Raw genomic sequence first — 27328 nt, 5'->3', positions numbered from 1 at the left:
GTCACAAACAAACGAAAATGCTACAGTAGCCAAAACCAATTTTTTTCCTCAACTGAACAAGGCCTAAGATTCCCAGTTTCCGCGGGCGCCGCCACTAGGTCTCTAACTCCACGGCACCGCCGTTGATGCTCCTGTCTCCATCACCACTGGTTCCCCTCGTTTCCTTCTTCGCCATATTGTTGAAGGTTGGAGGGAGTTGGGATCCATCGTTTTTAATAAGTTTTTTCTGGTAGATTGAGTCTTTAGGGTTAAGTGTTCTCCATGTCAATTTTTAATCAGTTAGACTGCAATTTATGTCTCGGTTAAATATCTGATTGGTGTTGGATGGAACCTGTGTGCACCTGTTAGTGATCTTCCTGTATAATGAGCTGTGATGGGTTAGCAAAGTTGCAGCCAGGATGGAACCTGTTAGTGATACATAAATTAGTGCAACTTTGCTGACAGGTTCCATCCTTGCTGCAACTTTGGTGACCCATCACGAGCTCATTATACAGGAAGATCACTAACAGGTTCACACAGGTTCCATCCAACATCAATCAGATATTTAACTGAGACATAAATTGCAGTCTAACTGAAAGAAGACAGTACAGAAATTTAACTGAGAACCATTAAGGTATCAGGTAGCAGTTAGCTGAGAATGGGTAGCAGCAGTCTAGTGCTCAACTCGATTCACACTACACACATTCAGAAGAATCAATGTTCTCTGGAACAGATACCTTAGCTTTGACCATGTCAATCTTGTTGAAAATGATATGGTAAGGTAGTCCCACCGTCTTGAGCTCGTGGAGGAGAAACTCAACAGCACCCGCATCTAGGAGTGGATCATCCATGGAAAACATAATCACGATCTGGGCGATGGTCGCCGCCTCTGGGGACGGGGAACGACAGCGGCCGTCCGAGAGGAGGCGGGGGTCTGGGGTGCGAATACGCTTGCGGTGGAGGTGGAAGCGAGGCATGTCGGGCGAGTCGGAGGTCGGTGGAGAGAAAGAGGGGCGGGAGCGAGGAGCGAGGAAGGGAAAGGGTTTAGGGTTTGCTCGCTGCAGCCACCGTGGGTATACGGAGAGGGAGAGGCGCATAGCGTTGCTGCTTTAGGGTGAGTTTGTTGGTAAAATTGTCTATCTTTGGTGTCCGTGAAAACCTTATTAAAATTATACTTAGGAGTTTTAAAATTTTTTGAAACAATGCATATCAATAGTACATCTATATACATGGACGGTGACAAAATTTGAGATTCAAATTTGTTTTGTAAAATGAGTTTGAATATCAATTTTTGTGAAGGTGCACATCTATATATCCACTATTGATGTGTATAGTTTCAATTTTTTTTGAAAACTTCTAAGGCCTTGTCTAGTTTCAAAAAAGTTAACAAAATTTTTCAGATTTTCAGTCACATCGAATCTTGCGGCACATGGATAGAACACTAAACATAGATAAAACAATTAATTAATTGCATAGTTTGCCTGTAATTTGTGAGATAAATTTTTTGAGCCTAGTTAATCTATTATTGAACAATATTTGTCAAATACAAATAAAAATGCTACAGTGTCTATTTTGCAAAAAAAAAACTAAACAAGACCTAAATATGATTTTGCAAAGAGCTTTTACAATTGCATCAAAGATGTAGTTTGCACTAAATATTTTGCACACAGGTAGCTGTTGTGTAACCACCAAATACACGATTCAACTTGGCGCGAACACAATTGACTTGAACTCGAGAATTTTCTCCCAAATTCTGTGTGACTTTCAAGGAAACTCACAAAGTTCTGGTGCCTTTACACAATGGAAGCACAAGAAACAGATAAATTAAGGAGGAAGTTGTTACTCGTTGTCTTGTTCCCCCAGCTAACCGCGAAACTTAAATAAAGGTCTTTTAGTTCACTCTAAAAATCAAAAAAATTTTAAAATTTCTCGTCATATCAAATCTTACGACACATACATAAATCATTAAATATAAATGAAAACAAAAATTAATTATACAGTTTGTCTGTAAATCACGAGACGAATTTTTTAACCTAGTTACTCTATAATTAGATAATGTTTATAATTAAAAATGAAAGTATTTATATAGTATCAAAATCTAAAAAGTTTTTGAATCTAAATATGGCCAAAGACAAAAAAGAAAAAAAAAGAAAAACGTTTCCACAACTACCCATACGTAGGCGGGCCACTCTGTCACGTGTCCGGCGCGGTTACCTGTGTGGCCGTGTGGGCTGTGGCCATATCGGGTCAGGGTCACACCCGCAAAGCTACCGCCGCACGGCGACTCCGACTCCTCCGCGGTTCAGCTCACCATCCCCTCGAGGCGGACCTCACGACGTCGCCGGTGACCGAAGCGGCGGCCGTAGCCTCGCGCCTCCGGCGTCGGCGAGCGCGCCCGTCCGGCGGCCGAGATGGCGCTGCGGCACCTCGTCACGGGCCAGAACAACTGCACCCCGGACGGCGCCTCGTCCTCCAACCCCCTCAACGCCCTCGCCAACGCCTTCCTCGGCCAGTCCTCCAAGGCGCAGGTGAGCCCCCGTAGCCGCCCTAGTGCCGCCAGCACAGTCTCGAGCGTAGAGGCTTAGCCGATGCCGCGGTGGCTTGGATCGTGCCGCTTAGGTTGGATAGCTGTTGTGGATGGACGGAACGATTGCGCTGATTGTTACGGAAGCGGAACCGATCATGCTGTTCTAAGTTGGTGGTTTGATCGTTCCATGACGTTTAGGTTGGTAACAGTGTCATGTGTGCGGTGTTTCGCGGGGTACTTTGTGGATGCCTAGTATATCACCACCACCAGTCTGCTAGATGCGCCCAAGAGAATTACTGATCTCTGTACTGCGCGGCCATTTGGCTCTGATTGTGGTGTGTCCGTTTAGCTGGAACTGAAATTGCCCATTATATGTCGTTGAAGATCGTTTTTTATGTACAGTCTCAGTGACTGTTCCTGATACTTGAGTGCCTTCCAAGTTCCAAGCTTCCAATTCCAGTTAGTTCATCTATCAAATACCAAGTAGTGGTGAGGTAAAAATTATTCAATTTTGCTTCATTTGGCAGCATGCTTAGTTTCCAAATCAAGTGCTCAAGAATTAGCGATCCTAAGTAAGAATTTCTGGTTCACCTACTAATCCTGCCATATGTTTCAGTGATACATGAATAGGAGTGAAATCTATAGATTTCTGCAGTGGTTGATATCCAGATGCTTTTATATGTTGTAGTAAACATTAACACAGGTCTATCTATAACAACACATTTTTCTTTGTGCAGTCAATAAAGGAACTTCCTGGTTCTGTTAGTGTTCCATCTACATCAGACTTTAGCACGCCTGCTCCCATATCAAACATCCCTGGTGCAGAAAATGAGTTCAAACAAGACCAGCGACCTCTTGCACGGGTAAGGGTTATTATGAACATTCCGTTTTTTTCTTCTTCCAGGTGCTCCTAAGTCCTAACTGTAACTGAGCACCCGCAGGGCGCTGACTTTATTCGTGGTGGTCCTGCTAATGATTGGATCGAGTCTTTTCGGCCTCCGGGGGTTCCTCAACTTGGAGTAGAAGCACAATTCCGAGATTTTGAGCAAATTTATAACAATACAGGGACAACCTTTCAACCGCCATTGGATGGTAAATTTCTAGATTTTAGCCTTTCCTTTGACCAGATGTTTGCATGTGTACCACATGGCACATATGCAAATTTAACCTTATGATAAATTCATGCGTTCGTTGCGCCGCACCAGTTTTTTTCTTGGCAATATTCCTAACTTGCTGAATAAATGATGTAATGTTGTACACTTGTACAACTTAATAGTTATTATTGTGTGGCCCATGTTGGGTTTCATTTCACCTGTGGTATACTTGATACTTCCTGCTCCATCTTGCTTGGGACAAATGTTTTGGTTGCATCGATAGTAGGCGCTAGTCCTGTTTTAATTTACAGTGCTCACATACTCCAGAATATTCGAATGCATTGGAGGGTTTTTCTTATGCCAAATTATGTTGGATTACGAGGATTGAAGTTTAATATATTGGGAACAAGCCTTAATGCTTTGATAAATTGATGCATTTTCTGCTAACTTACTATATGAAAATGGAGAATTACCACAGGGTCCACAGTATTTCCTAGTTTTACCGTTTATAATGATGCTGAAATACAAAAGCACTATAGTGACTGTCAACATAATTAATTTCAGGTCCACCACAAAGAGTGTTGTCTGGTGTCTTGCATTCCTTTCTCACAAGTGGCCCAGCTGGTGTGCCATTTCAACCTCTTCCTGTACCAGCTGCTCTTGGTTTATCTGAAAGTGACAAACAGTGCATACGTGATCGTAGCTGCATAATGGCACGGCATATATTTTCTGACCAACCAGAAGAATATATACAGGCTCAGGTAACTTATAATTTCTACCCATGTGAATCTCAAAACTCAAAATTATCTAGGAGGCTAGGACCATTTGAGGTTTGTTCAAAATGTTTCTGTATTCCATTTGCGTTTAACTAGAATCGTATGGCACTCTCAAACTCAAAATTATATATGTCCTTCAATTTTGGATTCTGAGTGTATTTCGCTTATTTTCTATTGATGATCTCACTGTTTTATGTTTGGCAGGTCAATACTTTGCTGCATTCGCTTGATATTGACAACCGTATGAGAGGACCTATGCATGGACATTACCCAGAACTACAGGAGTACTGGAACCAGTCCCAAAGTTCTATGGGTCCTGCCCCGATGCATAATGCTGCTGATAAATGGATTACTGAGTTTGACAAGCAAAATAATAATCCAGAAAATTGGGCAAACTCTTTCGAACAACAATATGGCCCCAATGGGTGGGCCTCTGAGTTTGAACAGGTCAGAGCCTTCAGCATTCTTGTTTAGCATTCCCAAAACCTAAAGTATCAATTCTGAAAGATGCTCTTTTGCCCTCTACATTAACAAGTTTGTTAGACAAGGCCTCTTAGAAATATTTAGGACCGTATGACGTGGAATGGCTATGGATTTTCCTTCTCAGTATTATTTACTCCTAATCCAATTCCATAGCCAGTCTGGATTCTTGAAATTGAGTTGCCCCTTCTTTGATTATCCTTGTGCCTGACAAAGTTCATTTTAGTATATGTGCATCAAATTCTCATGAATTCTTTATATTGTGCAGCATCAGTCTCAGATGGCCATGGGCCCGATGGGAGGAGCAAACATGGGCAACCTGGCTGCTATGGAGCAATCCCGAATGCTTGCACAAACTTTAGCAAGTAATAATGATCCCAAGTTTCAGGTATAAGTGATGACCTGATTTGATAAATATTAGGGATGCAAATTGCTGCCCCTAAGGGTCTCCATCGAACCCCATTAGTTTAGTTATTAGCACGTTTTCCGAAAGGCGACTACAATATAAACCTCCATTTTATATTTGCACTATGATTTGCTAGATACTTTGTATCTACTTTTTTGAACTTGAGTTAAACTTTGACTGAATCATAACTTGTGATATTTTACTATGTTTGTATGATTAGTCTGTGCACACACTTGATTGGCTGGATGTGATGCATTAATAATTAAAACCCATGGCAATGTGCACATCTTGATATATCGTTTTGCTACATGTGAATGCAGTTCATTTATATCATTGGATATTCAAGCTAAGTTGAGTGTTTTTCCTATCATATCCGGTGAAATTTTGTGATAGAGGGCTTTGCTGCATTTTATTCTTATAGATAACATGTTAACTTCAATAGATGACACATATTCACCAGTTTAGTAACTTTTTGCAAATTCCATTGGACGTTGTTTTGTGGAGGGATGTTTGATTTCTTTAAAGTTAGCATGCCTTAATTATCAAAATATGGTATTGCTTTCTGGAGTGACACACCGTAACTCATTAGATATCCAGAGAGGGCATGGCGTTCATTACTTCTTTGATTGTTCACATTGTATACCGTGCTATAGTTAGTATATCGTGTCATATCTCAACCATTGTTGTTCAGTAAGGACTAAAGTATTTTTTAGGACTCAATGTCAACCAGCCTTATGTTAACCATAGGTCATTTGGACCATCCTGTTTAAGGACCTGACAATACCATTTTTTTTCTTTTTGGGAAGAATTCTAAGTTCTTCCAGTTTGTTTCAAAGATGAGCCGGGGTGAACTTATTATAGAAGATAATCAAGTAAAAGAAGGTTCAGCATCCCAATCCAGTGGCTGGGCTGATGAATTTCAAACACAGTACAATGCTAATGCAAACTCATGGGCGGATCAGTTTGAGCATGAAGAGGTAATACTAGACGGTTGGATATATGCATGGCATGCTTAATGGGGATCAGTTTTCTCTGATCATCAGAAATGAAAATTCATACATCGTTGATACTCCATGGCACTTTATGGCATGCAACATTTTAGCTTTTGTACCTAGGAACGTGTGGGAAACTAGAAAGTGTCAGGATGATTTCATTCTGTATAGACTAGCAGGACTGCTGAAGCTTCTAATTAGATATCCCCAGACCATGGTGGCTGGATATCATTCTCTCTAGGACACTATGATGAAATGAGCATCCTTTATACAAATTGTCTAGCATTCTGGCATACCTGGTGTTGGTGTTGGCAGCCTCACACTTTTTGCTTCGTTCACACAAATCAGCCGTGCTCTGATGATATTTCCCCATTATTGTTTATTCTCCAGCTTTCACATGGGGCGGATAAGTGGGTTAGCGAGTTCTCTAGTCAACATAATCAAGGTGCACTAAATGAGAACTGGGTTGATGAGTTCTCGAAATTAAATGTCACTGATGAATGGGCAGAGGAATTCAGTGGAGGTGGTTTTGGTGAAAGCTCTGCTGATCCATGGGTTGATGAGTAAGTAGAAATTTCGTGTGCCTCTGTACATCTGCTTTGTCATGGAATAGCATTATAATTGAGTTAAATTTCGTATCCCTTGAGTTTTGTCAAACCTATCTTTGTATCAGATACTGAAAGAACTTTGTAATTGAGTTATTTTTTCCAACATCCATCTAGTTTAGTAATTTGTTAATACAATTATCTAATTAGTTTATATTGACGTTGGTGAACTATGTTGATTTTTATAGGAAACCCTTTAGTATAACTATTGTACCAGTAATCCTTTTTCATTCTTTCTTTGTAGGTTCCAAGAACACATGTCGTCTTTCAAACAAAGTTCGGGCACCTCTCGAGGGGTTTATGTTTTTTCTGAGAACAACCCGTATGTTGGTCACCCTAATCCAATGCAGGAAGGACAGGAGCTCTTCCGCAAGGGCCTCTTAAGTGAAGCTGTTCTTGCTTTAGAGGCTGAAGTTTTGAAGAATCCTGATAATGCTGAAGGTTGGAGGTTGTTAGGCGTAACACATGCAGAAAATGATGATGACCAGCAGGTGATATATCTCCTTGAAACCTTTCGTATTAATTAGGATCATATTAAAATACACGATAGGGAACCCAGCACGTGAGACATATATGCACTGTTTTTTTGTATCTATTTTATTCAATGAGTTTTGAATAGATGAATTTCTAAGAATTGTTTAACCAGCCAGTATTCTTGTAGCGTAGGGGTAAGCTCCCTAGTTGAGGGAGACACTGGCCAGGGTTGGTGGCCCCAAAAACTTTGTTAGCGACCCAAAAAGTAGTAGCAGGGTGCCAGCCTGTGGCGCCTTTTGTTGTTTTTTGGGCCCTCCTACCGTAGTTGGGTATGGTGAAACTGGGCTTGGAGGGATGGGGTTCTCGGACTCTAGGTTGGATTGGCTGAGGTTCCTTCTCATCAGAGTAAAAAAACATGGGGGAGGTCTTTCCCCACCAGCTGAGTTTTTAAAGAATTGTTTAACCAAATCAGAGAGGCAAAAGACAGACTGAATTTGTTTGTTTATAGTTGTCCTGCATGCAGAATGCTTTTCATGAGGAATATGTGAACCATGCTTCATTGCAGTTCTGTGTCAATTGCAATAATTACACACATGATATGCATGCAGCTCAGTTTTATAATCTGTCAGGAAAATGTACTTCTATTGATAAACTTTAGCATGGTAAACTATTGTTCTATGACCTAGGGGTTCCATGCTTCTGCTTTTAGCTGATTTTTGTCTATTTTTCTTTGCTTTGAATTCAGGCCATTGCAGCAATGATGCGTGCGTTGGAAGCTAATCCGACAAACCTTGAAATTCTTCTTGCTCTTGGTGTTAGTCACACAAATGGTTAGTGCTTGGAAATGTTGGAATTGTGGTTGTAATTGGACACCCTGCTTAATCTGCTCTAGCACTCTTGAGATAATCTAGTGACACTTGTGATTTGGAAGTAATCTTATTTCTGAACTGATGTGGAGCTATTTCACTAGGAACAGTGAACAACTAAACAAAACTTATTAAAATGATTCATGATTGAGGGAAAACATGTCTATTTCCTTTTCTATGTTCAAAAAAAAAAGAAAACTTTTCTATGCTCTTCCAAGCTTTATGTCAAATAATGGAATAGCAATTATTCAATATAACATTCTGATTTAGTTAGGGTTTAATTCTTCTAGCAATTGATGCAGAATTGGAGCAGGGAGAAGCGTTAAGGTATCTTTCTAGGTGGCTTCAGAATCATCCAAAATATGGTGGCCTTGTCCCTCCGCAGTCAACTGATTCACCTTATGGTCCTGATGTAAGTACACAACTGCATGTAAGCGTGTATGTTTCAGTTTAGTCTATTAACTTACTGCACTCTGCATCTTCAGATTTCAGATGGGTATGCTGTATACAAGATTAGATGTTTTTAGCTATAGTCATGTACTTTTTGCCCATTTCTAATATCTTTCAACATATTAATTTCTCTAAATAGTTTCATTCTGCCATCAGGTTGTTAGATTGTTTAATGAAGCTGCTCAGATGTCACCTGAAGATGCAGATGTTCATATAGTTCTGGGAGTCTTATACAACCTATCAAGAGAGTATGATAAAGCTATAGCTTCATTTAAGACAGCACTGCAGCTCAAACCACAGGACTATTCACTCTGGAACAAGCTTGGTGCAACCCAAGCAAACAGCATCCAGAGTGCTGATGCAATATTGGCGTATCAGCAGGTAATTAGCTCAGAAACATGTTTAATGTTTTAACACTGGTCTTTTTGCTCACACAATTAGCTGAATTTGTATTTGAAATCTGGAACTAATTGCAATATGTTCTGTTTTCAGGCTCTAGACTTGAAACCCAACTATGTGCGTGCATGGGCGAATATGGGAATCAGCTATGCCAACCAGGTAATCCTTTTTTTAATAGAATGTTATCGTCTGTGCAATTGGTTCTTTAAGAATACCCACGCTTCCTGTGATGTGAAATGAGAGACAATATTTTGGTTTTGCTCATCTTAGTTTCTCAACAGTACAATGCTAACATAAATCTTGATTGGAACTATGTTTTTTTGTGAACTGGTACTTTTGCATGCATGGCAACAGGTATAACACTGACACATGACCTGATAACCCCTATTGATGCAACTTCCTCTATGTTGCTTATGCAGGGTTTGTATGAGGATTCCATTCGGTACTATGTAAGGGCAGTTGCAATGAACCCAAAAGCTGACAATGCCTGGCAGTACTTGAGGATTTCTCTTAGGTATGATGTGTGTACGCTTAATTTACCTACATGTGAACCTTACTTGGCAGCATGGTTTCTGTTAACTTATATGCCCCATCCATTTTGAACCAGCAATGCTTCGCGAGCTGACATGATTGCTGCATGCGACGCCCGCAACCTTGACGCTCTTCAGAAAGAGTTTCCTCTGTGAGTCCTCCCTCAAAGACATTAGCTATCCAGCAGAGATCTTCATCCATGGAAGGAAGCAGCACACTAGCAAGCCACGTGATAATGGTACCATTGGCTGCACTCAGGATCATGGACATGGACGTGGAAACCAGTAGCATCTTGTATTTGCCTGTTGATTCTTCTATTTATTTTACAAAGTGTGGGGATGTATAGGGAGTAGGGAAACAACATCCAGTTGATGTGAAGTATCATGGCGTGAGGCTATAGTGGCAAAGGGGGATTATACATCTGTAAGTACACACTTACGGAAGGCACAACAGGAATAAAAGAATGGTTGAATAAGAAATTGTTTATTTTGGGGACGAACCCCTGCTTGTTTAGTAAGAAATGCAATGCTGGTGCTTCTTGGTGGTGCCAGTGAGCGGTTACAGGTATGTAATGGTTCGCATGAACGGGCAATAACTAATGCGTTTTGTAACCTTTTCCATCATAATGTAATGCGCACGCGCAGAGCAGTTCTAAAAAAAAAAGATGAAACTTTAGTGCCTACTTGAAAAAATCATCTACAATTTAAATGAAAAGATGGAACTTCTGTGCGTACTTGACAATGATCTACAATTAGAACATGAATAGATTTTTTGTTCGTTTACTTGATAAGTTGATAGAAAGTACTGTTGGATAATTTTTTTGGAGAGAAAATACTATTGAATGGCTGACAGATTTGGCTGATAAACTCAAACGAACACGCTGGTACAATGATATACAAATCTTTTGTGTATTCGAGACAAAAAAAAAGGCACTATGAAACATGTACTGAAAAGGCAGAAATGCAATTAGAGAAAGTGAGAGAGGCCGGCAATTAGAGAAAGTGAGAGAGGCCGGCATGGCCATTAGATGTAGTCCCTCTATTTCAAATTGTAAGTCATTCTAAAAATCTTAGAGAGTCAAACTTTTCTAAATTTAACCAAATTTATATAATAAAATAATAATTATTATGATACCAACTAAATATCATTAGATTCTTCCTTAATTATATTTACTCAATTTACGTTATAAATCTTAGTATTTCTCTCTATAATTTTGATCAAACGTGAAAATGCTTTAACTCTCCAAGATTGTTGGAATGACTTACAATTTGGGATGGAGGGAGTATATAGGAGTGGACTGAACAAAAGGACGTTTTTAAGCTCTTTAAACCGAGTTCAACGAGCTGAGACAAACAAAAGGACGTTTTTAAGCTCTTTAAACCGAGTTCAACGAGCTGAGACAATTTAATTCCATGATACACCACGACATGGGGTACCTGAATGTTGGCCGCCAATGAGAAGCCAGATCGACCCATATACATAAGCAACTGTTTTACAGGCCTGAAGATCCGTCAGCAAGATGAAATCCGAGGCTATCATTCTTAGGTGCAATTTAAGCCAAATTCTGCATCAAAAATTTAAAATTGAACATAAATTTCCTGTTATTGAGAACAGCTGTTGTACATAGCCCTCAACTTTTCACGTACAATACTAACACGAACACGACGGCAAGACGAGTCAAGCAAACAACAAAACAATACAGCAGGAAATTCACCGCCTGAAGGCATTGCCTTCAGCATCACGGCCACCCTGGGAGTAAAAAGCACGGCGCCTGATGCTCTCTTCAATTGTGGCGCTGCCACCTTTATCTGTTCCAAATATGCTCTTCTTTTCATCTTCCAAGAAGTTTTTCCCTTTGAACTGGTTCACATTCACAGTTGCTGCCTCTTTAGCATCATCGTCTGCAGCTTTCTTGAGCCTCTTCCACCTCTGCTCCTCATGGACCTCAGCATCAGCCTCCATCTGGCGCAGCCGAGCTAACCTCTCCTCTTCCGACATATGGTGGACACCACCCCGTCGACGATTGAATGAAGGACCCTTGTTCCTGCCATGTTCACTTTCTCGCCTTGTCTGCTCGCCAGAGCCTTGTTCAGAGCGGGAATGGTGTTCAGAAGTGGAATTTCCAGTTTTGTGGCTATCATCCACTCTTTTGGGCCTAGAGTCTGAACCATCATGCTTTGAGTTTGCATGATGGCGGTCTGGAGGTGAATGATGTCTCCTTTTCCTATCATCAACATCAAAGCGATCATATCTTGGACGGTCAACGTAGCCTCTTTCCCTTGGTTTCTCATCATCCTGCCGTCTTCCCCTTGGCTCATCGTCGTCCTGCCGTCTTCTCCTTGGTTCATCGTCGTCCTGCCGTCTTCTCCTTGGTTCATCGTCGTCCTGCCGTCTTCTCCTTGGTTCACCGTTGTCCTGCCGTCTTCTCCTCGGTTCATTGTCATCCCGCTGTCTTCTCCTCGGTTCATTGTCATCCTGCTGTCTTCTCCTCGGTTCATCGTCGTCATCCAGTCTTCTCCTTGGTTCATCCTCATCACGCCGTCTTCTTCTGGGTTCATCATCTTCTGATGCATCTTGCTTTCTTCTCTGTGGTTCATCGTTATCTGAATCTGATGAATCTTCTCTGTGCTGCTTCTTATGTCTGGACCTGTTCTCTTCTTTCTTATGGCCAAGAGAAGAATGAGCCCTCTTCCTTCTCTCATCCTTGCCATCACTTACTTCATCTGAATCTGAATTCTCATCTGAGTGATGCCTCTTACTCTTTGACTTATGGTGGCGATGCTTCTTGTGCCTTTTCTTCTCTTTCTTCTCTTCTTTTTGCTTTTTCTCAGCTTCAACCTACACGAGAGCAAGATTGTGTCAAGGAGTATGTTCAAAATGAAAATGCTTTAAGAATGGATACTGAGATTTACAAAAAGCAGATTCCCAACCAAATTCAGCAAACTTCACAAATGTTATTTGGATCAGTGTTATATGGACTTGCGAGTCCAAATTTGTTTGCTGTAACAACACGTATCCCTGTGTGGACATGCACGGGACTTGTCTCTGGCAAGTCCAAGTGGCTAAGTAGGGAGGGGAGATCAAGCAGAGAGCCTAGGAAAGAGCCAGCATAGGAAAAGGGCACTGGAGAAATGAGGCAGGCACAGGCAACTCATTTTGCTAACCAAAGGTGAAAGGAGGCTGCACCCACCAAGAGAAAAGGACAGCAAGGGGGAAGAAATGGAGTCGGTTACTTGGTCTGCGTTCTGTTGTCCATTAGCTGCCTGCTCTGTCCCAAAGGATTTAAATCGACTTTACATTAAAAAAAACATATATGCTAGAAATCCTCTAATCCTATTTTCAGACTGCCTAAATCATGCACCCAAACCCAAGTCCGACTCCTACACTAAACTTCTGTCCACTAGTTTGAATACTTGGTTGTGAATAACTAAAATTTATTTCCACAACCTTGTCAAAAAAGGCTTTGGGTATCCACCTTCTTGACAAACCAATATAGTATCTTCCGCCTTCCTTGCATTGAACAAATCACCTATCAATCAAGAGTTACTAATACTACGATTGTCTTCTGGAAACTTATCTATGAACTTGTGATCCCAAACCAACAATTACAAACCATCTGTCAACAAGTTTGACTCTAGTTAAGCTACTCAGAAAGCCTAGATTCCACATTATAGAAGGAAAGGAGAACTTACAGATTTCTTTATCTCGGCCATCTTGATTGGATTGTTTTTAATCCTTGCAATTGCATCCTGCTCACGCTGCCTTATTAGGAGTAGAGGATCAGAGTGGAGCTTTCTCCATGTATCATTTGCAGATTGGGGTTTATCCTCAAATAAAGCTCCTGGTGTAGCTGCCTGAAACGTGCAAAGGAAAATGAAGAAATGTGACTATTAGATCATGTTTCCACCATGATAGCAATTCAAAAACAGGACATCACTAGAAATGTAGCTCAAGGTAAAAATCAAGTTTAGACAAGAAACTGAGTGAAACCTTGAAACCATGTTCATGTTGCTTAACACAAAGAACTGTTGTTAGCATGCAAGTTTAGTGATTTAGTGAATGTAACCCAGTGTTCAGGATTCACTACTAGGAGGCCACGTCTGTGCTGCATCTCTACCACTTAATTCTGTAGATATGTTTAATAAAAGAAGTGATGCAATGCAAGGAAAATACTACTAAAACTGCATATATGCCAGCATCAACATATTCCATGATATTTTCTCAAATACTTAAACAATACAGAGACAGAACAAATAAATAGTTTTGAGTGCTGACAACCATAACATGCAGTATTCGCTGAGATATAGTATCAAATGAGCTAACAATATTCTACCACAACCAGTGGGCAGCAACAATCACGCATCACTCTAATTTATATTGGCATTTTTTATTTTACTTAATAAATATAATCGGCAATAACAGGACACCTTTATCTGCTCCCCCTTTGAATAACACTGAATTCAGCTGATCCAGACACGCAAATGAACTACAATCAACGATGAGGCAGGAATTAAGTACCTTGGAAGAATCAGCCGCACTCCCCTGTGCAGAAGTGGACGCGGCAGCTGCCCCCGGTGCAGATTGCTGCAGCGCCTGGAACCCTTCGGAGCTCTTGCCGACGGCCAACCCCGACTCGTAGAGGAAGTCGAGCCTCTCCTGCGCCCTGTACCAGCCATCACGCGGTTAGCACATCAGACAAAGCCAGAAATGGCCCGAACCCCATCGAACCGAAGAGAAACCCTAGCCGGAAAGGCTGACGGCCCTCTCAGATCCAACCGAAGAAAGGGGGAAAACCCACGAGAGAAGGATGAAAAACACTTACGGCCTGAGGCCGGCGCGCTCCTGCATGGCCCGGAACTCGGCCTTCTCCTTCTCGGCGGCGACCTGCTTCTTGAGCTCCTCCGTCTTGCGGCGCTCCGCCTCCTCCGCCTGCTCCGCCTTCCATACCCGCTCGATGTTGCGGAGGGACCCCGTGTGCCACCCCTTCTTGTTCAGGAACTTGAGCGCCATGGCTGGAGCCCCGCCTCTGCCCCTCTCAACCGAAACCCTAACCCTAGCGGCAGTCTGGCCTCTCCCTCCTTCCTCCCTGGCGACCGGAAGACGGAGACGAGAAGAGAAGAGAAGCTGAGACCAGGACGGGAAGCCAAAGCCGGCCGCCTCGGCCACGTGTTTTTTCGTGTGGGGTCGGTGGGTCGGGCCACCTCATAGAAGTATAGGCTTTTCCACCACTTTTGTATTTAATAATTTTTACTCATTAAGACTTAAAACATTCATCTTCTAAATTACAAATAAAATATATAATTAATTATTTTTATATATATTTAATACTTTATATATATTAAAAGATTCGATGTAACGGAAAATTTTAATCATTTTATAAAATGGTTCCGGAACTAAACGGGGCTTAGGTGGCGAGGTTTTAGTGGGTGAAGGGGGGAGGGATTCTTTGAGAGCATGACTGGGTGGGTGGCCCAGCTGCTCATCGCACAGCATCAGCAGCCGGCCCGACTGGGTGGGTGGCCCAGCAGAGCCGAGCAGTGCGCGCGACCTTTTTTTTTTGTTCGGCTTTCCTTTGGCCCAGGCGAAAAACCGGCCCATCGGCCCAGACCCGCGCGAACTTTCCCGCCCCCAGGCCGCAACCTGGGCCTAGGCCGGGAAACTTCCAACCCGCCTGGGCCAAAATTGGCCCAGCCAGCGCCACTTCAATCTCAACCGTCCATCTTAATCCGACGGTCACGAGTGAAATTCGGAGATAAAAAATCCGTGCTGGCCACAGCCCCCTCCTCAACCCTAGTTTCATCTCTCTCCCTTTGCTCTCGCAGAGCCCAGGACGGCGGCGGCTATGGTGGCCACCGGCGCCGGTGGAGAAGGTCCGCCGCCGTGCTGATCCGGCCGCTCCCTCTCCGACCTTTCTGATTTCTCTCTGCCCACGCACCGAACCAGAGGCGCACACTCCAACAGATCCTCCTCCACCACCGCTCATGGAAGCGGATCCGCAGGGTTCTCAACCAGCACCGCCCACGGCGGCGGGCCGACTCCCGGCCATGGTGTTGGTCGATCGCAGCGTCAGAATCAACATCCAAGAATCAGGTTTTTTGGGCCCCAGCGGCGTGCGCAAGGAGTGGCCGCAGTGGGTGGGTTTCTTGTTGGACCATGACGACGAAGTCGCCTACTTCCTTGGCGTGTTGGACGGCACCGAGCCTTGCCCTCCCCAGGTCGCCGACCCCCGCGACGGCCTCACTTCCCTGTCCCTCAACATCGCCGCTTGGCCACCCAACCGTTACGGGCTCAATCACCCCGACTGCGCTTTCATCGTCGGCTGCCACAAGAACTTGCTCCTTCTCTGCCTCCGCGACGAGGATGGCGGCTTCTACATGGTTTACAATACCAAGGCCAAGGCCAACTCCATCGCCGTCGTCCCGCGGCGAGTTTGCTGCTCATTGACCCACTTCCCCATAGCACGGGTCCGATGGCAGTTCCAAGGGGTCACCATCCTACGGCTCTCCACCAGCGAGGAGCACGATCAATACCTCCTCGCCGAGCTCCTCTTCCGCACGGAAGACCGGAGCGGCCTAGACCCCACAAACAAGGCCACTCTCTTCTTGTGGAGGTCGATCACTGCCTCCGACCAAGCAGCTCGTGGCCCCATCTGCAACCCTTACATCTGCCTCACCCCTGACAAAGTCCCCCCCTTCCCTCAATGCTTGGACATGTACCCCCAGCAGTGGATCCCCATGGAGGTGGAGCTCCCCCTCCCCACTGACAGAGACCACCACCCCTCCTTCCGTGCAGACATGACGTTGGCAACTGGAGCAGCCACGCTCTACTGGGTTGACCTTCTGCAAGGGATCTTGGTCTCCAACCACAAAGATCGTGGTAATGGTAAGCAGCAGCAACCGTTCCACTTCATCCCGTTGCCTCCTGAGGCATATGCAGATGTATCCATCAATAGCAACCCGCACGAGTACCGCTCCATGTGCTGCATCAAAGGTGGGGCCTTGAAATTCGTCTCAATGGAGGGCTACAACAGAGAAGATATCCCCATGGCCGAGGTGGTGCTCATAACATGGATTCTGACGAATCCCCAGAGTCGTACCAAATGGAAGTGGCAGTTGTTTGAATCAGTCCGCATCGGAGATCTCTGGCACAACCCGCACTACCATGAGTTGCCGCTGCTGCCACATTTTCCGGTCATCAGCACTGTGGAACCTCATGTCATCTACTTCACGGTCTTTGACTACAAGTACGATCCCGAGTACGAGGTGATGGAAGTCACAGAACGATATGTGCTCGGCGTTGACATGCATCTTCGGAGTGTAGTGTCAGCGTTCATGGCCTCTTCCTCTAGGATGCTTACTTCTCACTTCACCCGCTACATAAACCAGGTACTTCCTCCCTTTCTTTCCAAAAATAAAAACAATGTTATAGTACCTTAACCCAAAAATTTTTGGGAACTAAACAAGGCCTAACAGTAGCACAGGCATATTTAACAAGCAGAGCTCTTTCATGTCAGGTAGCGAAAAAAGCTAACAAGTGTATTCATGTTCTTCATTATCTTCCTTTAAGTAAGATGAAGGATGGGGGGGGGGGGGATTTTGTAGTGTGCCAAAATGACTATAAGCATAAAAATATAGAGAGTTGTATGTGGTAATACCATGGGAGTAGGAGTTGTGAACTGCATCAAATATGTAGTTGTCCAAACTCTGGCTTACTTCTTAAAAAGCACCTGGCAGGTGGCTTAGTGGTGCCTCGATGCTGACTCTTTCTTCGTTATTTTGTGATACAATGAAAATAACTCTGTATAGAAGGGATTAATATTATAAACAGAAATTTCACAGATAAGCCCTTGGTTGTAGCAAATGTTGTATCACAAAAGGGCATTTACTTGTTAGAGAATGGTGCAATTTGGCTTTTATTTTTCTTTAGCATCAGTTTGGTCATCAATGTCCTTGTCACAAAAGCATTGTGCCTTTTTTATTTTTCCTTTTATTTGTGTGTGTTTTTTAGATTGCGATAGCTCCTCTTTCTGGGGCGTTGCTGGAATTTGTTTTTAAGGAGTCTGTATGTGATGGGTTCCTAGCATAAGTTATCATATGAAACACTTGTCAGTTTTTATTTTAACTAAGATATCTTGTTTCTTCAGAGAACAGTTTGCCCAATGGAGAAAGAGGTTACTGATGAGGGGGACCCTGCTGCATGGGCTTCCGTCTGGATTTCCACCAAGCCTCTTGGAGTTTCTCCAGTAGAACCAGCACACAAAGCCGGCAGACTTGGGGGACGTGTTTCCAGTGATGGGGTCGCACAGTTTATCAGCAAAACTGGACCAACCATGTCATCAATCACTCCAGTGATCGGTTTGCAGTGTGTGCTAGGTCACTAAGTTATTGTCGTGAGGAAACTCCCTTTTTTGTGAGGAAATCTACCTCCCTCTTCATTAACAATTAGGTAATTGATCGGGTGTATCCTTGACTTGTTTCCTAACTAGCAACTAGCAAGCTTGGATGGTTGTTCTACCTGTGACAACTACGTAAGCAGCCAGGAAGAGACCTTTGATGTAATGTTCTTGATGCTTCTCGCGCCAGGGCTGGCTGGCTGTGATCTCGCTGATTTTCATGTTTTAATTTGTGCACCAGTGGCTGTTTCAACCTGGATCGGCGCATCCTGCTGTGTTCGTCAAATTTCTGGGTTGTTGAAGGCTGAGATTTCTAAATACCAATCTTTTTCCCGGCCGGACTAGCTTTGAAGTAGAAATCAACAGTAATCTAGGCTTTCGCCGCTTGTGCAAATTTAGGAGCTTATTAATTGAACTAACAAGTGGCCAAAACTAAGGCTTTGTTTAGATCCAAAAAGTTTTTGGATTTTGACACTAGCACTTTCATTTTTATTTGATTTGACAAACATTATCTAATCATGGAGTAAGTAGGCTTAAAAGATTCGTATCGCGATTTATATGTAAACTGTGCAATTAGTTATTCTTTTTAACTATATTTAATGCTCTATTAGTATACAATTAGTATGCATGGAGCATTAAATATAGTTAAAAAGAATAATTAATTACACAGTTTACAAAGTATACCGCAAGATTCGATATAATAGGGAATCTTGTAAAGTTTTGGGTTTCTGAGTACATCTAAACAAGGCCTAAGCCTACCAGTGCCCACAGGGCATGGACATTCTGCTTTTCAATTTTGGAACTATAGCAAAATCCAAAAGCTTTTTCTTCCTACCCTTTACCTTCGCCTCGCGTAGATCCCAATTGGAGACAGGTGATGTAACAAGCAAGCAATATAGACTGCGCTCAAATTTGTAGCTCAGTAACCAAATCTGTCCAGAGTTTATAATTCTTGGACGACATACATATATTTCCCAAAAAAATTTAATTTTGGGTACCGTAGCATTTTCATTTTTATTTGACAAATATTATATAATCATGAACTAAGTTTAAAAAATTCATCTCGCGATTTACTAGCAAACTGTATAATTAGTTTTTTTATTTTTTATCTATATTTAATACTCTATATATATGCCACAAAATTCGATCCGATAAGAAATTTGAAATTTTTTTTGGTTTTTGGGTGAAGCCTAAAATTTGCACGAATTGCAACAGAATAGAGACACTGTACTACTATCATGTCATCTTTCTCTGTCAGATTTTAGCTCATGCCTAGCATCCGATGTCAGCAATCTTGTTTTATGCTATGCAGGCAGGCATTTAGGCCTTGTTTAGTTCCGAAAAATTTTGGATTTCGCTACTGTAGCATTTTCGTTTTTATTTGACAAATATTGTTCAATCATAAATTAACTAGGATCAAAAAATTCGTCTCGCGATTACAGACAAACTGTGTAATTAGTTTTTGTTTTCGTCTATATTTAATGCTTCATGTATGTGCCGCAAGATCGATGTGATGGAGAATCTTGAAAACTTTTTGGATTTCGGAGTGAACTAAACAAGGCCACTTTTTAGATTTCGGAGTGAACTAAACAAGGCCACTTTTTGGATTTTCGGAGTGAACTAAACAAGGCCTTAGAGTCCAGAGTTGGGTCTCGTAAGGCTTTGTTCAGTTATCTCTAAAATCCAAACACTTTTCAAGTATCACATCAAATGTTAGTCACATGCATAGAGCATTAAATATAGATAAAAAATTAACTAATTATACCTGTAATTTGTGAGACGAATTTTTTAAGCCTAATTAGAGAGTGTTTGGGATTGCTCCTCTCCAATTTTTCCAGCTCCGCGTTACCAAATACGTTTAACTCCACAAATTCTGCTTTGCAAAAGGTGGAGCTAATGTTAAGGGTACTCCAGTTTTTGGAGTGGTACTCCCACATAGAGTTGTGAAATAATTATCCACATTGCCACTCATTAATCACAGATTAGTTCTCGTAAACGCTTCCCCTCGTGATGCCGTGACCTCATTTCTTCCTGTGTGCGCCGCCCCTCATCTCTTCACCTATGCACCGTCTCTGTTAATTATTTGTATTTTAATTATGGCCTCTGTTGATATTCCATCATTTGATTTTTATTTTGGTCAGAAAATATCAAGAGCAATTTTGGTCGGGACATAAGGACCATCCCCGTACTGAACTTTACCCACCTTGTCACTCATTAATCACGAATTAGTTCTCATAAACGCTTCCCACCCCGATGGCGCGACCTTATTTCTTCCTGTGTGCGCCGCCCCTCATCTCTTCACCTACGCACCGTCCCTGTAAATTATTTATATTTTAATTATAGCCTATGTTAATATTTCATCATTTGATTTTTATTTTAGTCAGAAAATATCAAGAGCAATTTTGGTTGGGCCATAATGAACCATCCCCGTACTGAACTTGTTTTGTGGAGCAGGAGTTATTATTTGGGCCTTGTTTAGTTCCGAAAAGTGAAAAAATTTCGGTACTGTAGCATTTTCGTTTGTTTGTGACAAATATTATCCAATCATAGACTAACTAAGATCCAAAGATTCGTCTCGTGATTTACAGCTAAACTGTATAATTAGTTTTTGTTTTCGTCTATATATAATGTTTCATACATGTGCCACAAGATTCGATGTGACGGGGAATCTTGAAAACTTTTTGCTTTTCAGGGTGAACTAAACAAGGCCTTGGTACACAGAAGATATTATTTGGCACACACCTCTGCTCTAGCTTCAAGACGGCAACACTTCCCGGAGTATAATATAGGCCAGAGAGCCAGGGAGTACGGCAACACTTCCTGGAGTATAATATAGGCGTAGGCCAGAGAGCCAGGGAGTGGAGCTACCAGCTCAGCTGCAACTTGCAGGGTTGCGGCACGTGGGCCTTGTTTTTTTCGGCTGCTATATCAATTTCATTTATATTCGGTAATTATGGTCTAATTAGACTAGTTTTAATAGAATTTTTATTAGAGTTTCATAAATATTAAATATACTAATGTAACATCATATTAATGAAGATAGATGATAAAAATTTTATAGAAATAAAGAAAGTTTATGAGTATGAAACTCTTCTGCATTGTTTCCAAAATATAAATAGATTGAAAATTAAACCATAAAACATGCACTAAGGATAGCCTTATATATTAACTAAGCTCAAAAGATTCGTCTCACAAATTACAGATAAACTATGCAATTAGTTATTTATATTTATATTTAATACTTTATGTATGTACCATAATATTTGATGGAACGAGGAATCTTAAAAAGTTAACTAAACAAGGCCGAAGTACTACTGCACTTTTGTGTGTAACTGCAGGAAGATCCATGGAACATGAAAAACAAAATATCTCTGATCTCTGACTTGGAGTGGCACGATATTTATACGCTTCGTTTTATTAGTCTGCTAAAAATAGATGAGATGACAGTGGATGCTGGATATGTGGTTTTTAATAACTACTCCCTCGGTCCCAAAATAAAATAAATGAAGTTAAGAGAGGTGTGCTGGTCTGTGCTGGTCAAACTTTCTCAATTTTGACTAAATTTGTAGAAAATAAATACAATATTTATATATCCAAGTTTATTATAAAAGTATAAAATATTGATTTTTCTCAGGATCCAAATTTGTTTGTAATTTTTCCCATCCATCAAAGAAAGCGCAACGCTCAAGAGACAACATAAACACTGTTCAAATCACACCATACAAATGTAATCATAGAGGGCAGCAGCTAGCAGCCCAGAGAAGCAAAAGAAGAACACATGGCATTACTGTAAGAACAGTCATCCAAACCGACAAAAGATAGTCTCAGTAGCAGAGATTATGGTATGTTCAAGGTCATAGTCTGAAGTCTATAAATTCTGCAAAGCACCAAAACACAAACAGGAGGCCACATGTTGGCATAGGTGGGAAGACCTAATAATTCTTAAAGACGCATCGACATGTATGAGTAGTTCAGATTTCAGACATAGAACATATAATAATAAAGAAATATCATATGAGAAGTTGCCAAAGAACATACAGGCAGTGATCTGCAATCCATCTGGCAGGTCAAATTCACCTCAATTAAAGATCCTAACCACCCATTTATTAATTTATTCCTAGTTAGAATACAGAAGCATAACAAAAATTATGTGGTATTAAACCTGAAAACGACAGTAGCAGAAGCTATGCTATGTTCATACCCAAGAAAGGAAGTCACTGCAATACAGAGCAAATAGCGTTCTTGCCAACTCACCAATAGCTCCAACGATAGCAATGCAAAGAGAAATTGACATTAGACTCAACTCTTCATTCGCAAAAGCAAACTGTTTTTCTTGGGGGGCTCTGATGCATTGAATTTTCTGAACGTGTTGAACTATCCAAAGTGCCAGAGCGCTTGTCGTGGCCATTTCACCTCCAAATTCTACAATGGGGAAGCGGCGAGGTACACATCAAACCACCAGGACAAAAGAAACCACCAAACAAGAAGTTTGCAGTAAGAATAGCAAGATAATATGACAAAGGTGTTCACTTGATCTCATTCTTTACCTCCACTATACTATGGCTCAAATTTTGTTCAGGACTCTGAATCAATTAATATAGATATAAACAGAAATTATGGCTATTTTGGTATCTTTGAATTGCATGCTGCTAACACAGGCTGTCAATATAAATAGCAAAGTGGTCCTATATTATAATTTTTTCTTATAGATCCTATATATTATAATCGTTATTAATCGAGTGCATCCAATGTTGATGGAAATTAGAAAGGGCAAATTCAAGCCAGAAGTCTGTTTTGCCTGATCAGATGCTCCCCCGTGCCACAGTGTCCGCCCAACGCCACCAAGCTGCAGATGCAATAGACGGAGATCTACCAGATCTGACCGCAATCGACGACCTTGACCACCTGCGTGGGGATCCCGCTGCAGGAGCCGGCGGCGCTCATGTTCAAGACAGTCTTCCTGCCAGTTGCGACGGTGCCAAAGACGACGTGCTGATCGTCAAAAATGGGGGCCGCTTTGAAGCAGATGAAGAACTGCGATCCACAGGTGTAGGGGTAGGGACCGGTGTGCTTCCTTGGAATCTTGGGGACTGCGTGGGCCGTGATGAGGTCAAATGGCCTATGCCTTCGTCCCGACATCTCTACGTCGGGGAACTTATCGCCGTAGATGGTCCCGAAGCGGGTGCCGTCGCGTTCCTTCAAGTTGCCGCCTTGGCACACCAAGTCTCGAATGATGTACGGGAAGATGGAGTCCTTGAACGAGACCGGTCTATCCTTGGTGCAGAGGATGCGGAAGTTTTCAGCCACCAAGGGGACCTCGTCCCTGTACAGATCTATCTCGACCCGATCCTGCTGGATACCGCCGATGGTGATGTCCAAGAACACGCGAGGGTTCACCGCCATCTACGCCCGCGGGGGATCGTTCCTGCAACAAGGATACTGAATCAGCCAGCAGTACCAACAATTCTCATCCCAAGCAAACTTGGGCGGCGCCCCGGGATCAAGTCCGAGTAATAATCCTGGCAAGATGCAAATGGAACTAAACCGAGTAATCCATCCTTAGGGTATTTTTAGTTCCCAAAGAATGCAAAATGTCAACTATTTTGAAATAATGAAATGTAAAATACTTTAGGGTGGTGTTTGGCATCGAAAACGCAGAATTTATTGATCTCTCGAGGATCTTTTAGGTTTTTTTAGTCAAAATCTAAAATAAAGAATAGCCATTTTTTTTTGCAAAAATTTTGTATGGTGTTGGAAACGCCGAGACGAGAAAAATAATCGCAAAAGCAGCACCCTGCTGTGTTCGAAGGAAAAAAAAAAGCAGCAACTGATACGGGAAGAGAATTGCACGATAGAATTCGACCGGGGGACTGCGGCTCCCGGGGCGGAGAGGGGTTCGCGTTGCCTCACCTGCGACGACTCGACGGCGGCGAGGAACGAGGAGGTCTGCAGCTGCTGGCGCAGAGGGGAGGAGGGCGGCGACAAGGGCAGGAGCAGGAGAGGGGGGAGGCGCAGGATAGAAAGGGAGAGGAATTGAGGGAAGAGCCGCTGCTTGTAGGCCCGGCAAAAAAATCAGGTCTGGACTGCTTATATTGATTTGATTTGGACTCTTCTTTCTTACCAAACCAATCTTATCCTATTCCTAAACAAACCAAGTTTAGTTCTAAAAAGTTTCAAGATTCCTCGTCATACCAAATATTTAGACACATACATAAAACATTAAATATAGATAAAAATAACTAATTATATAATTTGTTTGTAATTAACGAGACAAATTTTTTAAACCTAGTTAATACATTGTTGGACAATAATTATCAAATACAAACAAAATGCTACAGTAGCCAAACCAAAAATTTTCGCGAACTAAAAGGACCTTTATTTTATTTTATTTTCTAACCAGGTAGCATGCTCGTGCGTTGTTAGGCCTTGTTAAATTACACCCAAAATCTATTTTTTTCAAAATTTTTCATCACTTTGAATCTTGCGGCACATGTATGAAGCATTAAATATAGATGAAAACAAAAAGTAATTACGTAGTTTGTTTATAAATCGCGAGACGAATCTTTGAAGCCTAGTTAATTCATGGTTGGACAAAAATTACCAAATACAAACGAAAATGCTACAGTACCCAAAAACTTTTCGTGCAAAGAACTAAATAAGGCAAGGAATAGATAACAATTTGTACTAAAAATACACTGGTCGCACGATAAAATAACAATACTATAAAAATTAAATATTATTATTAAATTAACATTTAATAAAAAAATAAAGTTTGTGAAATTAGTACGGTAATATCAGGGTGGTCATCTAATGAATAACAAGGACAACAGTACGCCTAGCACTTGCTTTGCTTAGCACTTCCTTCCTACATATTGCGCTAATACTATGAATAGAATCAGGAATCAACTATTTTTGGCTCGAACATGCATGAGTTGCATATCATATCATTATATGTGATACTTCAAATGTATCAATGCACTTATGTCTAGTAAAGAAATAAAATTTAACTATGTTCTATTTTGTGATGTGTGTTTTTTTACCTTTTAAATAAGCATAGGTGTCACAATTTTCTGTCCTGGTGCACCTGTTGCTTGCAGATTAACATTTCTTGTTTCCATATGGAGTCAGAAGTGGAAGAATTAGACCAAAATCACAATATCTTCAATGGACAACAGATACAATTTGAACATGTTATGATTTTAACAGAGACAAGAAAACTATATGGTTTGCTTTGAAAAATATCCAACAAGATACAGAAAACTTGCTTTAGATTTTAAACAACATATTTACAAGGGACAAATCTTGACTCCTGAGCAAACAAATAGGATATTGGTCACATAGTAGTGACACAAGATATTTCTATGGAAATGCAAGAGCACCTTGCCTAAACATAAGGATCAAATCAATATGAATTTTGATTAAAGATACCTAATAAAAAACTGGAAATCCTTATCGCCTACCACCCTATTTCCATATGAATCCTAGCTAGCACCTGTTTTCATACCTACAAGATCATAACTCATATTCCTTCTCGCCTTTTTATATTCCCTATACATTTTTAATAATTGAATATTGATATGTAGAAAGCATCCTATTATAATGTAAATTAATAAGGTACTTATCCCTTGTACATTATTTACCTCACTAAATGGTAAAGGATGCAGCAACCCAATAGAAACATACTGATGCTCAGTGGGCAATGCTGGGTCACTGTAAACCACAACAATCTTTGCAACCATGATTTTCATTTATGCTCAAGCTTGGCCAATTATGTATATTCCCATCAGTTAGATCATAAGTGGTTCCATCAATCTTAAGGCTCCAAAGTGTATCAAGCCACCTCACAATAGCCACAAGCTTCATTGCAGACATCTGGTTCTAGTATTATCAGCGCAAATCACAGCTATAAAAGAGTTAAGTGAAAAGAAAAGATCGAGAGGGGTCTATACTGTCCTACGTCAAGATATAGAGACGGGTTCCAATTGCACTTATGAATGAACCTGAGCATTGTAGTGGATGCCAAGATCATTGTCTTAAGCTTGTGATTGTCTTTGACATAGGCTTGGTATGGTTGACATGTTTGGCTGACAGTACAAATAACCTCTCGCACACACATGTCTTTGACTAACTTTTGTGATAACCTACAAACTCTAATACAATAAAAATTTGATGAAAACAAAAGTCTAGAAATTAGTCTCTAACATGATGTATGAACACTGCTTAGGGTAGTTCCTTGTACACATTTGTTAGCACTATGTTGATTTCCAGCTTATGCTTGCTATGTTCTACTTTCATTGGTGAACACCCTCTTGATTTGCTTAAAATTGTTCAAAAATTTTTAAATGTCATATTTTGTTTCACTTGATCAGTTTGAGCATTTGCTAGCATTTGTATTTGTTGCTATACACACATGATAGCACCTATTAGAGCATCTTTTCACTCTAAATGCTATATTCCTGAAGCTCCTACATTTCTGCATCTCTTGCATCCATAACATGTTTTGAGGGGGAGTTATAACCTTTGGGCTTTAGCTTGATAAGTGCATGTGTTAACAAGGGGGAGGAAGTTACACACAAAAGTTGAGAAAGATACAAAATCCACGCAATGAAGTGCATATATTCATTTAGGAGAGATTGCATTTGTTCAGGGGAAGATGCATTTGAGTTGCTTTTGCTAGATGTGTTGAGCCTTTGCCTCTTCTAGAGGATCTAGCAGTTTTATAGCTTTTCGAGCTTTCTAGTGATGTTGAGCCTGTTGTCTCTTCTTGATTGTTAGTTGTGTGTGACATGGTTGCATTGAGTCATTGCCCATGTCTTTGGGGACCAAATTTTTGCAAGTGTTTCTCATTTCAAATGACATTGTCCTTGGCTTCTCTTTGGCTTTTGGTCATTTGGGTGAGTTTTATTTTCTTCTTCTTATTTTTATTTTGCTCAAGTTGATCGTGTGTTGGTGTTGACAATGCAAACTCATTAAGGGGGAGATTGTGAACACAAGGTTGATATGTGCCCTTGTGATTTGTTTTTGTGATGAGTGATTATCAACGCGATCCATGACCTAGGTTGAGTTGGTGACTAACTATTGGCGTGAGTTGGGTCATGCAACATATCTCTTGGCTTATGGTGTGCACGTGTGGAGCTCGGAGGCAGTGGTCGATGGTGAGGTGAAGGACAAGAAGGGACGTGTCATGCCGATGGACCGGGAGCGATGAAGGACGGACATAAGGCTTAGACCGAGAGACCAGGAAGCTAGATGACCAACCATGATGGCTGATATTTGGGACGTCGATAAGTGTAAGTGTACATGAGAGTGACTATGTTGATCGAGTCAAGACTGCGGACATATGAGTCGAGCGAGGCT

At 41.5% G+C, this 27328-nt stretch overlaps 4 protein-coding genes across 7 annotated transcripts; 2 read left to right on the top strand and 2 right to left on the bottom strand.

Moving 5' to 3' along the window:
- On the top strand, positions 2199-10129 carry LOC8067008 (peroxisome biogenesis protein 5). Of its 3 annotated transcripts, none has more exons than XM_021465101.1 (15): positions 2199-2507; positions 3244-3369; positions 3448-3598; positions 4165-4361; positions 4581-4823; positions 5125-5244; positions 6069-6239; positions 6645-6727; positions 7104-7350; positions 8079-8163; positions 8502-8611; positions 8806-9030; positions 9142-9207; positions 9468-9562; positions 9656-10129. In XM_021465101.1, exons 1-15 carry the CDS (start codon positions 2391-2393, stop codon positions 9732-9734), a joined length of 2115 nt encoding a protein of 704 aa, XP_021320776.1. In that variant the 5' UTR covers positions 2199-2390; the 3' UTR covers positions 9735-10129. The 3 variants fall into 3 exon arrangements, with proteins under 3 accessions (XP_021320776.1, XP_002445936.1, XP_021320777.1); XM_002445891.2 differs by having other exon boundaries at positions 2200-2507; positions 6645-6817; XM_021465102.1 differs by lacking the exon at positions 6069-6239 and having other exon boundaries at positions 2200-2507; positions 6645-6817.
- Positions 11126-14746, bottom strand: LOC8055210 (pre-mRNA-splicing factor CWC25 homolog). The gene is made up of 4 exons (XM_021465271.1): positions 14402-14746; positions 14098-14242; positions 13272-13433; positions 11126-12417 (listed from the first exon to the last, which is right to left on the bottom strand). The coding sequence occupies exons 1-4, from the start codon at positions 14587-14589 to the stop codon at positions 11290-11292; spliced, it is 1623 nt and encodes a 540-aa protein (XP_021320946.1). The 5' UTR covers positions 14590-14746; the 3' UTR covers positions 11126-11289.
- LOC8067007 lies at positions 15355-18257 on the top strand. Its single transcript, XM_002445890.2, has 2 exons — positions 15355-16964; positions 17723-18257. Exons 1-2 carry the CDS (start codon positions 15561-15563, stop codon positions 17957-17959), a joined length of 1641 nt encoding a protein of 546 aa, XP_002445935.1. The 5' UTR covers positions 15355-15560; the 3' UTR covers positions 17960-18257.
- On the bottom strand, positions 21964-24033 carry LOC8067006 (peptidyl-prolyl cis-trans isomerase). 2 transcript variants are annotated; one of them, XR_002454689.1, is made up of 3 exons: positions 23882-24033; positions 22770-23396; positions 21964-22393 (listed from the first exon to the last, which is right to left on the bottom strand). XR_002454689.1 is itself a non-coding variant. In XM_021464391.1 (2 exons), the coding sequence occupies exon 2, from the start codon at positions 23372-23374 to the stop codon at positions 22841-22843; it is 534 nt and encodes a 177-aa protein (XP_021320066.1). In that variant the 5' UTR covers positions 23375-23396; positions 23882-24032; the 3' UTR covers positions 22467-22840. The 2 variants fall into 2 exon arrangements, 1 of the variants encoding a protein (XP_021320066.1); XM_021464391.1 differs by lacking the exon at positions 21964-22393 and having other exon boundaries at positions 22467-23396; positions 23882-24032.

The sequence above is a fragment of the Sorghum bicolor genome, chromosome 7, assembly GCF_000003195.3.
Source record: "Sorghum bicolor cultivar BTx623 chromosome 7, Sorghum_bicolor_NCBIv3, whole genome shotgun sequence".
NCBI lineage: Eukaryota > Viridiplantae > Streptophyta > Magnoliopsida > Poales > Poaceae > Sorghum > Sorghum bicolor.
Note: the sequence above shows the minus strand (reverse complement) of the source record. Positions and strands in the feature narration are given on the sequence as shown.

Coding starts and splice junctions, on each gene's coding strand:
- LOC8067007 (XM_002445890.2), top strand. CDS start 15,561: ATGGAAGCGGATCCGCAGGGTTCTCAACCAGCACCGCCCACGGCGGCG. Junction 16,965..17,722: donor TCACCCGCTACATAAACCAG/GTACTTCCTCCC, acceptor TTGTTTCTTCAG/AGAACAGTTTGCCCAATGGA.
- LOC8067006 (XM_021464391.1), bottom strand. CDS start 23,374: ATGGCGGTGAACCCTCGCGTGTTCTTGGACATCACCATCGGCGGTATC.
- LOC8067008 (XM_002445891.2), top strand. CDS start 2,391: ATGGCGCTGCGGCACCTCGTCACGGGCCAGAACAACTGCACCCCGGAC. Junction 3,370..3,447: donor ACCAGCGACCTCTTGCACGG/GTAAGGGTTATT, acceptor GAGCACCCGCAG/GGCGCTGACTTTATTCGTGG. Junction 5,245..6,068: donor ATAATGATCCCAAGTTTCAG/GTATAAGTGATG, acceptor CTTTTTGGGAAG/AATTCTAAGTTCTTCCAGTT.
- LOC8055210 (XM_021465271.1), bottom strand. CDS start 14,589: ATGGCGCTCAAGTTCCTGAACAAGAAGGGGTGGCACACGGGGTCCCTC. Junction 14,243..14,401: donor GAGCGCGCCGGCCTCAGGCC/GTAAGTGTTTTT, acceptor TGGCTGGTACAG/GGCGCAGGAGAGGCTCGACT. Junction 12,418..13,271: donor TGGCCGAGATAAAGAAATCT/GTAAGTTCTCCT, acceptor GCTCTCGTGTAG/GTTGAAGCTGAGAAAAAGCA.